We start from the raw sequence: 17,234 nt of genomic DNA on the forward strand, positions 1-17,234 counted from the left end.
TAATAACTCTATCATTGAATCTTTTTGTTTTTTCTTTGCCTTTAATTATGAAAACCTATAACTTCACAACACAATGTTCTGTTGTTGTGTACCTGCGATGGCTTGGGTTTTCCTTTGTCTGGCAAACTGTGTCGTCGGGGAAGCGAATTGTGCTAATCGACGGTGGTTGTGCCACCATCCTCCTATGTACACCCACCATCATCCTTGGTCTGTTCCTCACCCCTGGGGCCTTTACCCCCAATTCTGGAATCCTCTCCCATGTATTTATTTCCCCCCTCCCAAGAGCTGACCCTTTATCGCAGTTTACAGCTCCCCCACCCCATCCTCCCACAGCTTGCCTGTCTGTTTTGCAGCTTGCCCTTGATGCCTTTCTCAAGGTCGTATCCTTAGTGATGCCTTTTTCTGCATTTGCGATTCGCAGTGCCCAAGCCCCATTGTCCACGTTATTTGAGCTAAATGGTGATATTTGATTATTAATTGTTCATCAGGTTTGTCTTTCAATATTTTGTATATACTGTAGTGTATTTGACTTGTTTATTTTACTCTCCCAAACAAACCTTATTTAAATTCTCAGGAATGCCATTTTATTTTTATTTTGGTGAGATTTGGGATTCATAAGGGGCCGGGCACAGGTGGCGGGGGTGGGGGTTGATTTGGATGGGGGACAGAGGTGGAAACGGTAAAGTAAACAGAGGGCGAGAAATGAGTGAAAAATAAAGTGGCAGAATCTTTGAGAGCAAGAGAAGACTTTGTCGGGGGAAGAAGTGAAAAAGGAGAGAAATGTAGTGATGTGCGATTTAAATTGTGGAAGAAGCTGTGAAGGCGAGATGTCACATTGCTGCCTCTTGCCTCAAATCACATGCGATCCCTGCAGGGGGGTCTGTTAATCGCCTTAGCGTCTGTGAGGAAGCCTGCTGTGTTAACATCTCCCCGGCTGTCAGCACAATTTCTCTGCATTCCCACCACATTCCCCACGTCACTGTTTACCTCCTCCTTTTCTTCCCGCTCCCTTGACGTTTATTCCGTTTCACTGAATTTCCCCTTAACCTTCATCACCATTTTTTAACCTGCAAAGCGTTCGGTATGTCAGGGGCCGGATGGGTGATTCGCTCAAGCTGCTACAAGGGCCTGCTAGAAACAAACATATGAGAAATCCTTGTAAGATTGGATGCTTTTATTTGCTTGTTGTTCTACTTTAAACAGATGACGAGTTATATGATGAAGAAGAGGAAGATCCAGATGCAGTGAAAGATCCTTTGTATCAGGTGGACCTTCAAGTAAGCATCTGACCTTCCTTTATTGTTTGTATCATCCCTACGAAGACTGATTAGCTGTGTCCCTGCTGCAATGCGTTATGACAATTATAGGAGGATTACCTTAAGGGACGTCTAGATATTACGTATGCAAAATTTCCACGACAAATTGTAATATATATATCAGTCATATATTTCCAATAATATATATATATATATATATATATGACGCAAGTACCGCCGTCATATATACAGACTTGGCATTTAATATGGAATATTTTTTTTGTGGGGGTGAACTTACTTTTCAAGATGTCTTAGAACCAAAAGTTCATTGGAATTATGTTGAAATTATTCTAGATTTTGTTAATGTGACCTTTAAAAGAAACAAAAACCACATTTGACATTTCGAAACAAATAAATTGATCCTTGAAAGTGATGTAAACTGATATCGAACTCAATTCATGGACAGTACTGTGTTAAACTTCTGTACGTTTTCCAGAAGTATCTCTTTATTTTGCACATTAGCCAAAAAATTTTTTAACAAAAACAAAAGTTAAATTACGACTGGGATTACGGACAGTAAAATTACAGTTCAGTACTTCGTGTAACCCCCACGAGCATTCAGGAGAGCACGTACACGTTGAGGCATGCTGTTCACGAGATTTGCCAAGGTTTGGACAGGAATCGCTTGCCATGCAGTGACAATAGCCTGCTGCAATTCACGCACAGAGGTCGGCTGGTGGTCCAAGTTGTTGATTTGACGCGGTAATTCTGCCCACAAGTTCTCTATCGGATTCATATCCGGGGACATGGCAGGCCACTCCATATGCTCTACACCACGGTCAGCATGAAAGTGTTGGATCAGGCGAGCACGATGAGGCCGTGCATTGTCATCTTGGAAGACAAAGTTTCCTCGAAAGGCTGCACGAGCAAATGGAGGGCAATGTTTCTTCCAGAATGGCCCTGTACTTGAACTGGTTCAGGTTTCCATTCAGAACAACCAGGTCAGTTTTGCCCCCTGCATGAAAAGCAGTCCAAACGGTCACCGCACCACCTCCAGCTTGGACTCTTGGCACTATACAATCTTTGTTGTAGGCTTCATGCACTTGTCTGCGCACTCGAACACAGCCATCTTGACGATAGACCAGAAATCTAGACTCGTCACTGAAGATCACATGATTCCAGTGTCCTGGCTGCCATTGACGGTGCTCTCTGGCCCACTGCAATCGGCGCTGGCGGTGTTGTCTGGTCAGGCGTGGCTTTCTCAGGGGACGCCTGGCACGATAGCCTGCTTGAACCAGTCGTTGGTTGACTAGCCTTCTGGATACAGGCACATTTGTCAGTTGCTGCCACTCAGCCCTAAGCCGATTAGCTGACTTGGTACGGCCATTGCGGACTAACCGGTGCAGCTGGCGATCATCCCTCCTTGTGGTCTGCGGGGACGTCCTGGCCTCGGTATTGGAGTAGGGACACCCCTCTGAGCATTTCGTTTCAGGATCTTTGACACCTGACCTTGAGTGATGCCATACTGCCGAGCAATAGCACGCTCTTTCATGCCGTAATTTCGTAAAGCCACCACTCCATGACAAACAGCATTGTCGAGTTGACGGACCATCTCCAGAGGAAGCGGCAATAACTTTTGGAGACGTGCAGCAGTTGTTTTCCACTAATACAGAACGCAACAACCCTTGTATACCCGACTGTGAAGCCAATCGTCAAATGCACCTGTCCGTACATTTTGCCACGCCACCTGTGATATAATCCTGTTGTTGACTTCTTGCTGCGACAGACAATCAGTGACATGGTTCTTTTAACAAAGAAATCACCAAAGTGTAAAAGAAATTCACCAGATTGATATACTGAGTTAAGAAAGTAAACCCAAGTCAAGAAAAAAAAAAAATCCATATTAAATGCCAAGTCTGTATATATATTTTATATACAAATGCAAATTTGGAGGAGCTTCTTCATCTCTTCAATGAGACAAACGAGTCGGATACTGAATACTTTACTTCATGGTTGTGAACTTACAGATTATATATTCTATATTAAGCATTTAGCTATTCTTTGTTGTTGTTCTTTGAGTATTGCCCCTTCCGTTTTTTAAGACGTCCTCGAGATCGTTTCAATCGGAAAAAAACTTACGAAAAAATTAGACCTATGTATAATACGCACCTCTAACTTTAAATAGATTTTTGGGTAAAAAAATAAAGTGCGTGTTGTAGTCGAAGTTTTACAGTATATATATATATATATATATATATATATATATATATATATATATATATATATATATATATATATATATATATATATATTTATATATACTAGGGCATGCCCGTACTATATATATATCTAAAATTATATCCCCCCCCCCCCTCTATTTACATGAAATGGTTTGGTCCAAAGCGAACGGCTTGCGAGTACGGTGACAATCCCCCCCCCCCTCTATTTACATGAAATGGTTTGGTCCAAAGCGAACGGCTTGCGAGTACGGTGACAATCCCCCCCCCTCTATTTACATGAAATGGTTTGGTCCAAAGCGAACGGCTTGCGAGTACGGTGACAATCCCCCCCCTCCATTTACATGAAATGGTTTGGTCCAAAGCGAACGGCGGAGTTTGGTAAAGAAATCGCCATAGCTCGGTAACTACTTGTCCGATTAATATGAAACCTTGAAAAGGCACATCCTCAGGTCCCCAGCAATATACCTGGCAAGTTTCAAGTATATCGGACCCGTGGTTGTCGAGAAACAGCGGTCACAGACAAACACACAGACATACACACATACACACACACACACACACACACACACACACACACACACACACACACACACACACACAGAGATTACTGGAATTATAGATAGATATATATATATATATATATATATATATATATATATATATATATACTATACACAAAACACACCTGGTCACAAGTGTGCTGCACTGACCTGGCCCTCAGTTGAGGTCCTCAGCATCATCCCGTTTCGGCCCTTCAACCTCGATACGGTCAGCTAAGGTTGGCCAGCAGGGGCACATACACATCCACATGCAGCAACTACACCTGGATGCGTGCATACCCCCACCCCCAGCCAGTGCGAACGCAGACTACAACAACAACACCTCCGCATCCAGAATCCACAGCACCAAACAAACATGGTGGAACACGCAAACACCCACCTTTATACCCTTCACCACTCACCAAAAAAACACACCAGATCATTCATACACACACATACACACCAATACACACCCATACACACACCACCAACCACCTACCCTTACAACATACACCACTCAACATACAAAAACACACTCATGCAAAAATTCATTCATGCAAAAACACACACCCTCACCCACTCACTCATATACACAAAATAAGAAATAATAATGGTAACAAAAAATAAAATAAAAACCCACACCCAACCAACCTACACCATTTGACGTGCCTCCATAAACTTCCTCCATATCCAAAATGAGCCTTTCAAGGCAACCTGGGCCACCTTGTCACACATCCTCCTTCTTTCTGTCCCACACACTCCCAGCCGAGCAAGAAATGCAGAAAAGGAACTGCCAATAAATATACCCTCTTCACCCCACCTCAAATGGCTGACACGAAACTCGCCAACTCTTCTCCCGGCACTCTGCCTCCAGCTCACTGTACTTTCCTCTCTTCCTCTCGTGCACCTCCTCCATGTTCTCTTCCCAAGGTACCGACAATTCCCCTAAGATGACCTGTCTTGTTGCACCTGACCAAATGACAATGTCAGGCCGCAACCTTGTCACACAGATCTCCTCTGGGAATACCAATTGTGGCTTTAGGTCGACCACAACCTGCCAATCACAAGCATCTGACAGCCCTCTTGCTTTCCACCTCCTCCTCTTTCCACCTCTTACCACTTGGCTCTCTTTGACAAACCACACCTCTCCCCCATCAGTCTCCTTCTCCACTCTTCTTTCTCTCGACCTCAGCACCTTTTGTTGCACCATCTGCAGCACCACCGCCAGCACCTGATCATGTCGCCACCTGTATTGTCCTGCTGCCAATGCTGCTGAACATGCACTCAGTGCATGCTGCACCGTTCCCACACCTCCACACAAATAACATCTCTCCTCCTGCAACAACCCCCACAATCTCAAGTTTACTGGTGACGGAAGCACATCATACGTTGCCCGCGACATACGTCTGAAGGACATATATATGTACATGTCTGTCTGTCTGTCTGTCCCATCCTGAAACATAAAAACACTCCTCAGAGGAAAAAAATATTTCACAAAAGTTGCTTCAAGTTAATCCAAACTTATGGGAAAATTTTAATTTTTTAAAAATCTGACCAACAATTGAACATGGGAGGTGTATAAGGCAACAGCCCGCTACTTCGATTGCTCCCCAAAAAAAATTTTTTTTTGCTGTTAAGAAATCTCTCATTTTCGAATTTCACAATACTCTATGGTCTAAACAGTATATTTAATAGGCTAATATTTTTATTTTTCTCTCGTGGGATTTTCCCACACGCTTCCAACTGGTAGTAAATGAAATGGTAAGCTCTTTTCATGCTAGACGAATTTTCTATGCGGATGCTCTCTTTGGCTTAAGGGGAATCTACTGTGATCAATGATCATATTGTTCATTTGACTGTATTTCTGCAAGTTGCTCTTGTTTTGAAGTCCATCCAATGAAATGTGCCGAACTACGTAATTCATTAATTTGCTCTATAAAAAAACAGCGACATGTTTTATGTACAAACCCCCACGAGGAGGACATATTAGTGTCCATAACTTGACTATACATCATAGGATTTAATACTGTAATTTATTAAAGTCATTTTAATTTTTTTGATATATAGTCAACGTATATTTGTTGGGTGAGGGGGGAGGGGAGGAGGGGAAGGGGAGGAGAAGAAGTCAACTGATTTATTATCTGTCAAGCAAGTTCCCTTGTTTTGCAAAGCCTGTTGTGCACAAATTATGTGCCTCATAAATATAATCTATGGACCGACAGGTAAGTTAGTGCTTTAGGTGTTGAGCTCAATAAATATGCAGTCCAAATGGAGTTGTCCAGCTTGAGTCGATGAACAAAGTGGAGTCGGGCCTGAACTCATGGGTTTGAGTACACCTGATCTTGTTGCATCTCGCAAGCTAAACAGAGTCGAGGCCGTTTAGTACGTTGATTTGAAAGACCTCCATGGAGTGCTGAGTGGTGCTGACTTTGAGTACAGCAGAACGCATGAGGACGTGCGCTAACCTCAGGCCTCTGGAATTGGATTTGTTCACCCATGGAGTGGATTGCCACTAAAACTACCATTGTGGTGCAGCACCACGAGGAAACACTGCTTCGGACATAAAGCTGGCCGTCCTGTCTACGTTTAGATGACTTTGTTGTGGCAAGTCTGAAGGACACTTGCTTTCGTGCGGTAACCGTCGCACGTTAACATCTTATCCACTGCTGTTATTTATTTACTTACTTCGTATTCCCCCGCCCTGCCCAGGTTTACCTGACGGAATTCCTGCAGCACTTTGCCCGCCTGCCTTGTTACTCAGCATTCCGCCAGCACCTGAACGACGGAGAGAAACGCGTCCTGCAGTCCGTGGGCATCACTTCGTGACCAAGACATTATGTCGCACGTTGTAAATGTTCAGAAAGGGGACCCAACTAAAGCATTGCGCAGTCATTACCTTTACAAACTTTACTCTCCCTTTGACCTGCAAATCAAGGATTGAACATCGGCTTACGTTCTCGATACAGCACTTTAAAAACACTGTAAATGTTCGCGTGTGCCCGGAAGTAGCGCAAGTACCGCCGTCACACGTGGAAGTGGTGGTAGTGCATGCTTCGCAAGCAAGAATGCCACCAACAGAGGCAGAGAAAGCGGATTTCCCCCCTCCTCGTCATGCTGGGTGATCGTATAATCCAAAGCGTTTGTGCTGTGGTTAAGGGGAGGCCATGTAGTATATAATAACTTGATGAGCCTCTGATCCGAACTCTCTCCTTGTTCATAGTTGTGTATCTTCACACTTGCCATATATGTTTGGTCTCTGTGTTCCGGTTATCTCATTTCTGGAACCTGTTAAGGCAGCCTGCTTCAATCCCCTCCACCCCCCCTAACCACCATTCTTTGAGACAAAGGTAGAAATATGTGTAGCTACTTGCAGCCGGAAGTGTAGTTTAAATATTTCGTTTTTTATTTCAAGCCATTCATTGATCATTTAAAATGGATGTACTCCTTGTTTTTGTATAACGCCTTGTTTGTGTTTGTTTGTGTTTGAAATTCCAAAATGAGAGATTTCTTAACAGCAAATAAAATAAAAAATTCGGCAACGATCGAAGTAGCGGGCTGTTGCCTTATACACCTCCCATGTTTATTTTTGCATGTCAATGTCAATCTCTTGGAGTCCTAACAGTCAGTCTTGAATTTTATTTTCTACTTCTCCCCCTTATCCTCCATCTCCTCAGCCTCCCAAGTCTAATTTGTTGTTGAATAAAGCTGAATACATTTTGCTCATTGCAATTGTCGGTTGAAAGTTGAAACACGTAATTGCTCGACCCGATGAGGCTTCTTGTATATTGCCGAGGCTTCCGGTACCTCGTATCCCCCAGTGTACATAACGCGCGGAGTTTTGACACGTGTAATGTTACACAATAAAGTTCTGCACCTCTGGCTTTTCATCTCTGGTGGGAATTGTGTTGAACGGTCATCCATCCATGGCAGCCCCGTTTTTACAATACTTGTCAAAACGGATTGCACCCGAGCAATTCCTCCCTCGACGGCGTACTTGGGTATGCTGTAATAAATGGAGGTCGGTTTTTGGAAGAGTCAAATTTATTACATTTCTCGTAGGTCGGTTTGAGGACATGTGCTGAGTTTGTCAGTTATTGCCAAGTAAATACCGACTATTCTGGCAATAGAGAGGTCCACCCTTTGTGTTGTGCAAATAAGTAGCGATGCTTTTGAATGTCGTGGTTTTGGGCTTTTGATAAATGTCATTATTAGATTGGATATGATGTGATCCTTAAGTTGGAGTACCAGTCGACCAGCGATGGTCATTGGTGGATGGTGAAGATAATACGGTGTCTTTTGCGAAGAGCTGGCGAGTTATCTCTGGCACTCTGAGCAAGTACAAAATTCCAGCAACCTCGGCACAGGCTTGGTTATAATTGAGAAATGTTTCTTGGTTTGAGGTCGTTCTCACCAAAGTTATGTCCATCGCATCGACATCCATTATGTAACTTGATATGAGGTTTCACAATGGTAAAAGTTAAGTTATTTGTTTTCAAGTTTGGTTTTGGTGTCATAAAATCGTCACGAGCCTCATGTCATTACGTTTGAATGGCGTATTGGCCTAAATTGGTTGATTATGGAATCAAAAAGTCATTTTATTTTGATTACTGTTTTTATCTTCCAGCTGAGGCTTTGATGAACCGAGAGCAGTTTCTTATGAATTATCAAAATTTGAATAAAACGTATTTTTGACATTAATTTCTGCACCACCCTGCTCTCCATTTCTCGCGTCAATATGTACATATATGACAAGTTAACACACACACACACACACACACACACACACACACACACACACACACACACACACACACACACACACACACACACACACACACACACACACATATATCTGTGCAGCGTCTGTCCTGTCTTGTGTTGTGTTGTCTTGTCACTGAACTACTTTCTCAAACTTTTGTGAAATCGTACCAAACTTCTGGTGTGCACATATCTCTCCCGTCAGTATGTCTTAAGGGTATTTGTTTTGAAAATTTTTCCAATTTTTTTTTTTTTTGGAATTTTTTGGGGAATTTTTTTTTTTCAACTTCAATTGTTTATAAACTGTGATATCACGTATATTACAAATACATTTGTGCAAAATGATTGTTTGAATAATGATTGGTTTAAACCATGACAAAACGGCAACTCGGGTACAGTCATTTATCTATATATCTACACATCTGGGCAGTGTCTGTCTTGTCACTTAACGACTCCCTCAAACTTTTGTTTCCGTGGTTGTGAAGTGTTTTTAATAACGATGTGGTGGTTTTGAATCACGTGATGGTGAGGTATTTTGAATTATGTGGTGGTGAGGTGTTTTTAAATCACATGGTGGTGAGGTGTTTTTAAATCACATGGTGGTGAGGTGTTTTTAAATCACATGGTGGTGAGGTGTTTTGAATTACGTTGTGGAGGTATTTATAATTACATGGTGGTGAGGTGTTTTTAATTATGTGGTGGTGAGATGTTTTGAATTAGTTGGTGATGAGGTGTTTTGAATTACGTGGTGGTGAGGTGTTTTGAATTACTTGGTGGTGAGGTGTTTTTAAATGACGTGGTGGTGAGGTGTTTTGAATTTCGTGGCTATGAGGTGTTTTTATTACGTGTTTTATGGCTGTGAGGTGTTTTTAATTTTGTGGTGGTGAGGTGTTTTATTGCGTGTTTTATGGCTGTGAGGTGTTTTTATTCCGTGTTTTATGGCTGTGAGGTGTTTTTAATTTTATGGTGGTGAGGTGTTTTTATTACGTGTTTTATGGCTGTGAGGTGTTTTTAAATTTGCGGTGGTGAGGTGTTTTTATTACGTGTTTTATGGCTGTGAGGTGTTTTTATTACGTGTTTTATGGCTGTGAGGTGTTTTTATTACGTGTTTTATGGCTGTGAGGTGTTTTTATTACGTGTTTTATGGCTGTGAGGTGTTTTTATTACGTGTTTTATGGTTGTGAGGTGTTTTTAATTTTGTGGTGGTGAGGTATTTTTATTACGTGTTTTATGGCTGTGAGGTGTTTTTATTACCTGTTTGATGGCTGTGAGGTGTTTTCAATTTCGTGGTGGTGAGGTGTTTTTAATTTTGTGGTGGTGAGGTGTTTTCATTACGTGTTTTATGGCTGTGAGGTGTTTTAAATGACTTGGTGGTGAGGTGTTTTGAATTACGTGGTGGTGAGGTGTTTTGAATTACGTGGTGGTGAGGTGTAATCGTCCCACATTTTCAGTCTGCACCTACCCCTCCTCTATGTGTGTGCTGAGGGGTTCTTTCTTGAAAAAAAAACATTCAACCTAAATCTTCAACCTAAATTGCCTATAAAAATGTAATATCACAAACACAGCAAATACATTTGTGCAAAGTAATTGTTTGTATTATGATTGGTGTAAATCATGACCACACAGCAACTCAGGTACAGTCATTAGCCTCAGCTAAAATAAGCCCGTTCCTCAGTAACGACGCTTGATGAGGCGAACGCAGCGAGCCGAGCCAAGCTCGTATATATATATACATATATATATATATATATACACTTAATTAGCCTATGAAATAAATTAGGAGGGGTTGTGGGAAGCGAGCCGTAGCTAACTTACCTATTCTCCTTACCTTTATACACCCCTTAGGAAGCGAGCCATTGTGCCATCCACCCTACCGAATTCCAAATTCCCATGGGGCCAATCAATTTCCCCAAAATTCTGTTTTTATCTTCGCAAGTATGTGGATCCGCCTCCTCTGGTGACCTTCACTATACTACCTAACTTGGCGACGAAAGCTCCACCCCTCTACGGTGCGAGAGTCATCGGGTAAGCTGAGCAGCCGAAACGCCAACATCGCCCATCAGTGTCCACAAGGACGTGACCCACTATCCATCCTTCGGCCCCCTGCGAGGAACACAGCTCCACTATCCCCAAGCTGGCCAATGTGGTGAGCACCTGCTGCCAACTCTGCCATTCCCAAGGCCTCGGACCTGGGGGGCACGGTCGCAATGCGTGGCATCCTCATCACATCCCCTGCACTTCTCACATCCCCCAGTCCACCCAACTGCAGCCCTAGTGCCGACCCACACTTGACCACGCCCAAGGTCTAGCCGACAGCCATGCTCCACCAGGAGATTCAATCCCAGAAGACATGGTCCACACAACTCGGCCACCCATGCCACCACGTTGACCCCCAGACTGCCCAACTCCATCTCCAAAACCCCGCGTCGAAATATTGGCGCCATCTCCCCCGCAGCCAGTTGAAGGCTGTGTCCTGCTACTCTATCCATTTTTGTCCCAGCCTCCAACACTTTGGTCTAACACACCTGGATCAATAATGGTGTCACTGGTTTCAGTGTCCACCATGGCTTCTCACAAAATTCACCCTTAAATTTTGCATCTAACCCACAGATTACCTGTGCCAATTGTTCCACATTTCACTATCTTCACCAAAGAAGGGTGCTTCTCCATACACTTGCCAGCCGAGCATGGCCCCGTATGCTCGGCTCGTTCCAATCTCTCGATTGAATCCCATGACTCTGTTCCCAAACCGAGAGTCCACAAATCACAACAGAATATCTGTGGAAGATCATGCTCACACCATTAAGTTCCACAGATGCCCCAATGGTTGTCTGGTGGGCTATATAATCATTCCTGTCCATACACTTCGACCCGCGTCCATAAACCAACGCAGCATGGCAGGTCACCACATGCTGGCTGTCCCAGAGTCTCAGGAAGAGGCTGTCAGGCCGCATGCCTGGGCGGTCAGCACATCAGGCCCTTGTTGGCCGTCCGTGGTGCCGCCACAAAAGCGCGGCCCACAACACCTTCCCCTAGTGGCCCTTATGATGCCCCGTGCCTGTGAGAAACCACCTTGGACCCCGGGAGGTCTTAACCTGCCGGCCCGAGACACTCGCTAGGACGCCGCCCCGATGGACAAGGGACGCCATACTCTACCAGACCCAGGTGGGACCCAGGCCATACCCAGGCATACATACTGTATACCCAGGCATACAGGCAGTGGGACCCAGGCCATACCACAACACCCAAGGTCAGACCCCACATCCAAATATTGCCAGCACAGCCCCCAGGCTGGCTAGTATAACGCAATTTTGAAAGGGGCAAATTTTTCCACGAGGCCGACCCCAATGTCCTCTCCTGGTCCGAATTCCGTAGCCCGGGGACAAACTCCCTCCAAGGCTGCTCCAAATCAACTTCCCATTGAGATTCAATTTGAATTTCTTTTTTTTATTATGTGGCCTCTTGTGCCTAACAACCCCTTCCTTGCGTTTTGCCCCTCCCTGCATCTGTTACAAATTCACTAAAAGGACCGCTTTTTCCGAGGCTCTATTCCCCGACTCTTCCATGTCTGAGTCCAGCTCGGGGCCAAAACACCCCCCCTGCTGGGTATCCAATTTCAGAGCCTATGGTACCCAATTGTGGTTCATGGTGATGGTCCCCTCAGTCACCTTAATCATCCTGGGGATGTTCAACGGACCGACTCACCTCATCTCCCAGACTCTCTTGGACCTGAGCAATCTCTTCCTCGTTGGTACTGTCCAAAATCTCCAGCCGCTGTCAATTCATTCACACCATCATCCCAATTCCAGTCTGGCCCCAACAGGTCTTTATCTATCACCACATGGTCCGGTTCCATAACACGGGCCTCCAATATTTTTACCCCCTGTTGCTCTGAACCACCATCCTGGTGATGCACAAATCCCAATTCCTCTCCCTGTTGGTGCATTCCGGCATCCACACAAGCCCGACAGCTTTCCAGGTCCTTTCCAGCCAAACTTTCCCCATTTTCTTCTGAATATTCCCCATTTACTTCTGAACATTCCCAATTTAAATTTGAGTTTTCCTTCTCATGTGCCCCAAGTCTATCAGACTGGGTTTCACCCTCTTCAATCTCCCTTGCCATCTCTTCCAGTTTTGAATCACATTCTAATGCCCATTCCTGCTCCTGTGTCCGTAGTCTATCATTCTTTTGTTCTCTTTGGGCTTTTATTTCTTCAGTCCCGGCATCCAATCTTTCACGACAGGCCTTCAATTGATCCCCTAATTGTTCACCCATTTCCTTCATAAAATTGAACAGGGCCTGAAAGGTTATCGGACTCGTCTCCTGGCTCGATCACTCAGGAACGGGGGAGCTACCATTCCTACTCTCATCAAACTCTACCCCTGGCTTACTTCCATATTCTTCGGGACACTCGAAGCCATCTCACTCCCTTCCGCCATCCGCAGTGAGAAAGCAGTTCCCGCTCACGTGTAATTTACCTCAGAAAAAAAAAAAATTCATTTTCCGAAAGCGTGATGTTGCACTTTCGCACCCCCAATAGATTTGAGCCTCAGTACTGCAATCTATCCTCCTTCCGAGAGAGAGAAAACGATTATAAATTTTGAATTCCGAAAGCTGAGCACAATTTGCCACTCAGCGAGTGTCGAACTTGCAACCCTTGGACACTGTCCGCCGGGTTTGAATCCCAAACTCCTAACACCATTGTCGTGGTGTCAGAAAGTTCGTATCCCACTCCTTGACACAAGTTGTCGCATTCCCGGGGTGAACACCCATGGGGACGGATAGCTGATCGAGCTTAACACACCCAGGCGTTCAATCCAATGGTGGTGTGAACACGCGCGGGGGATGAGGGCGACGAAGCTTTTACCTGTACGGATCCCACAGATGTCCTCAACCCTGCAAATCAATTCAAACTGACAGGGAATTATAATGCAAAAATACCGGCTTTATTGAAAGATATGCCGGGAACACAAGAATGCACCGTAAACTAAAATTCCTAACCGAGGGACCCTCCATACGGACTAGTATACAACGCAAGGGGGAAAATAACTGGAAAATAATGCGTGTTTGTTTTTGTACTCAGCTTTGAGCGGCTCTTGAACTCCGTCAGGAATCGTCACAGTCCCCGCGTCCTTGTGCGGGAAAACACACCTTGGCGCGCAGTTCGTGTGCTGGAACCAGGCCTTAGCACGCCATTCGTTCACTCCAGCCGCGATCGTCCTCGTCGTCTGCTTCACACAGCACCAATGTCTCTTAGCGCACCCAGACGACGCACAGCCAGCACCGACAATCCAAGGAAAGGACAATGCGGTCGCTCAAACTGATGAAAGCCAGGGACCACGAAGACAAAATGTGCGACTGCGTCTGCCTTCCACGAACACCAGGAAGTGAGGGATATACAACTGCTCATAATGGAGGCCAGCCCGGAGAGAGGGAAAATGTCGGGAGCGGAGTCTTTTGTACCCAGGGCTCTTACGTCATCCGACGACGTTGCGCCATTCTCCTGTCAGCGAGTCCCATCTCATCGCTCTATCGTACCGGACCAATCACTGCTCTTCAGGGCGTGGCCTCACGGACCTGCCTGCTTGATGTTGCGATGTGGCGGCTGTCGGCACCAGCGGTATTGTTAAATGTCCTGTTCTGGTTGTTTTTATTTAATGTTTATTTTAGGTGTAGCGTGCATGGCTGGTGTGGTGTGTGTCATAATGAACAGAGGATAAATCACAGGTGTTACGTGGTCCTCCCGGTAACTACCTGGTCTTGGTGACCCCCGGACCGTGGGAGGGACCCCGCCAGAAAGATATATGATTTATACGCTTTCGTAACGCAATCAATATGAAAGACACAACAATTCAAGTCAATAAGAAACCCCCACACCAAGGATCCGGATTAATGGATAATATATTCCCAATCAATCAACCACACTCAACAATCAATCAACAATATTACTCAGATGGCCATCTCATATATTTCCCCCCTTTCCCCACTCACGACCCCTCAATGGTCACTGTCCCTCACAATGTCTCTGGGCCCCTCCAGACCAAGGTGAAGGTCGACTTCTCCGCACACGGGCGGTTGAACGAACCCCTGGCTGACGTGCTCCAAACGTGCACGTCGCGTACCGGAAACAGCTGCTGCAGTGCACACCTCCTTGCAAAGCAAAGCGGGCAAAGCAAAGCGCGCGAGGCCCAAGGTGTGACCCGTACGCGTCCTTGTAGACGTTGAGGCGAACTGTGCCGGACGCTTGGTTCCGTGCACGAACCCACGGCAACTTGACGCGTAACCGGTAATTACCCCGCGCAGGTAACTCCTCTCGCCAGACGGGCTTTCAAACGCAGCGTTCCCCACGCTGCTCAATATCGACACCGCTCGCGTCGGAGCTGGGCGAGGAAGAAGAAGACGGCCGCTTCTCCCAGACCTCGTGTCTTTTTCTTCTTCCGGTTCACCATCCCGTTTCCGGTCTCCTGTTATCCGGAGCCTCTCTAACCATTTAACCACAACAACCTTTAATAGAATAAACATTAATAAGCAATGACATGAATAGTAATTCATCTAAACCTGGAATCCGTAACACTCCCCCCCTTCAAGAAAGAAAGTTTGAACCCCGCGAAAACTTTCTGGGCCGGCCAACTTGGATAAACAAACCCGATACCCCAAATCATCAGTTCCCCCCGGGCACAATTATCGCATCTCAAAAATAAAGCAACAAACTTTCACCAAAACCCCCCCAGAGATTCCAAGGTAATTCCCTCTAGACCAAGCGTCAACAACTTCTAGTTGCTCTTGGATGGAGGCCCAGCTGAGTACTCACTACATGGACGCCTTAAGGAATGTGGGGTTCACGGTTAGTCCGGGGAGGAAAGTTCATTACATGGACGCCTTTAAGAACGTGGAGTTCACGGTTAGTCCGTGCAGGAACGTTCCCTACCGGGACGCCTTTTAAGAATGTGGCGTTCACGGTTAGCCCGTGTAGGAGCCCAGGCTCGGCGGCTCCACCGTATATAGAGTGCTTCAACTTCTCCGGACTCCTAACAGTTACGGTGGGACCCCTTGTCCCAGCAGTCACCTGACTGGCGGTCTCCTTCTCGGCCAGTCCTCTGCCAATCATTCTTTCGGGAGATGCGGTAACTCTGGGAGCCTCCATCGTAATATCGGCTGCTGCCAACACCAAAACTTCCGCCAAGTGGTCCTCTTCTGTAGACCTCTCGACGCCTACGAAATGCCTTCCCTACTGTTATGGTCCGACCCTCCAAATCCTTACCATTCCAATTCTTCTCTGCCTCCCTGGCGTCTTTTGTGCTTGCAAACGTGACAAAGCCGAACCCTCTTGACCGTTGCGTTTCCCTGTCTTTTACCACCCGCACTTCCACCAGCGGCCCATATCTGTTGAAGACAGAGGTCAGAACTTCTTCCTCTGTGTTGAAGTTCAGTCCCCCTACAAATAACTTGGCACTTTTGTCGCCATCCCGAGCTGGGGTGGTGTTATTTCCCCTGCGGTGCTCTTTACCCACCCTCGGGTTACCATAAATTTGCCCCCCGGCCAAATCATTCCCGATAATCACAGATACTCCCTCTACAGGAAGCGTGGCTTGTATACCGACGGTGACCAGTCCTGACACCAAATCGGATTCCAAATGGATAACATGAAGTGGGGCACTAACACAGCCACCGATCCCTTGTAACCGAACACTATCACCAGTTGCGGTACTCTTTGACAATGGCAAAATGCCTTCCAGCATTAAGGATTGATGGGCTCCTGTGTCCCTCAATACCCTAACAGGTCTTGGGTTAGTCAAGTCTCCCTTGAGTGAGACCAACCCCTCATAAATAAATGGTTGGTAACTCTTCTGTGGGCGATTTCTTACGCTTGCCATCGCATTCGGAGTGGTAATAGTCAGACTCCGCTCTGGGTTTTCCCTTTTCATGAGGTAACAGCTGGGCATCAAGTGTCCAGGTTTCTTGCAAAAAGCGCAAGTCTTTGTCTTGGGCCCGTGCTCCAAACGTGCACGTCGCGTACCGGGAACAGCTGCTGCAGCGCACACCTCCTTGCAAAGCAAAGCGGGCAAAGCAAAGCGCGGCTCGCAAAGTGCGCGAGGCCCAAGGTGCGACCCGTACGCGTCCTTGTAGACGTTGAGGCGAACTGTGCTGGACGCTTGGTTCCGTGCACGAACCCACGGCAACTTGACGCGTAACCGGTAATTACCCCGCGCAGGTAACTCCTCTCGCCAGACGGGCTTTCAAACGCAGCGTTCCCCACGCTGCTCAATATCGACACCGCTCGCGTTGGATCTGGGCGAGGAAGAAGAAGACGGCCGCTTCTCCCGGACCTTGTGTCTTTTTCTTCTTCCGGTTCACCATCCCGTTTCCGGTCTCCTGTTATCCGGAGCCTCTCTAACCATTTAACCACAACAACCTTTAATAGAATAAACATTAATAAGCA

At 45.9% G+C, this 17,234-nt stretch overlaps 1 protein-coding gene across 1 annotated transcript in view; it reads left to right on the forward strand.

Annotated features, from left to right (window-relative positions):
- IPO9 (importin 9) overlaps positions 1–7,914 on the forward strand; it is a 183,373-nt gene extending 175,459 nt beyond the window's left edge. The window contains 2 exon segments of the mRNA XM_078776372.1: positions 1,204–1,277; positions 6,745–7,914. Coding sequence (XP_078632498.1) covers positions 1,204–1,277; positions 6,745–6,861 — 191 coding nt within the window. The 3' untranslated portion in view covers positions 6,862–7,914.
- Positions 7,915–17,234: the final 9,320 nt, after the last annotated feature.

This window comes from Myxine glutinosa, chromosome 4 (genome assembly GCF_964187855.1).
Source record: "Myxine glutinosa chromosome 4, kmMyxGlut1.1, whole genome shotgun sequence".
Classification (NCBI taxonomy): domain Eukaryota; kingdom Metazoa; phylum Chordata; class Myxini; order Myxiniformes; family Myxinidae; genus Myxine; species Myxine glutinosa.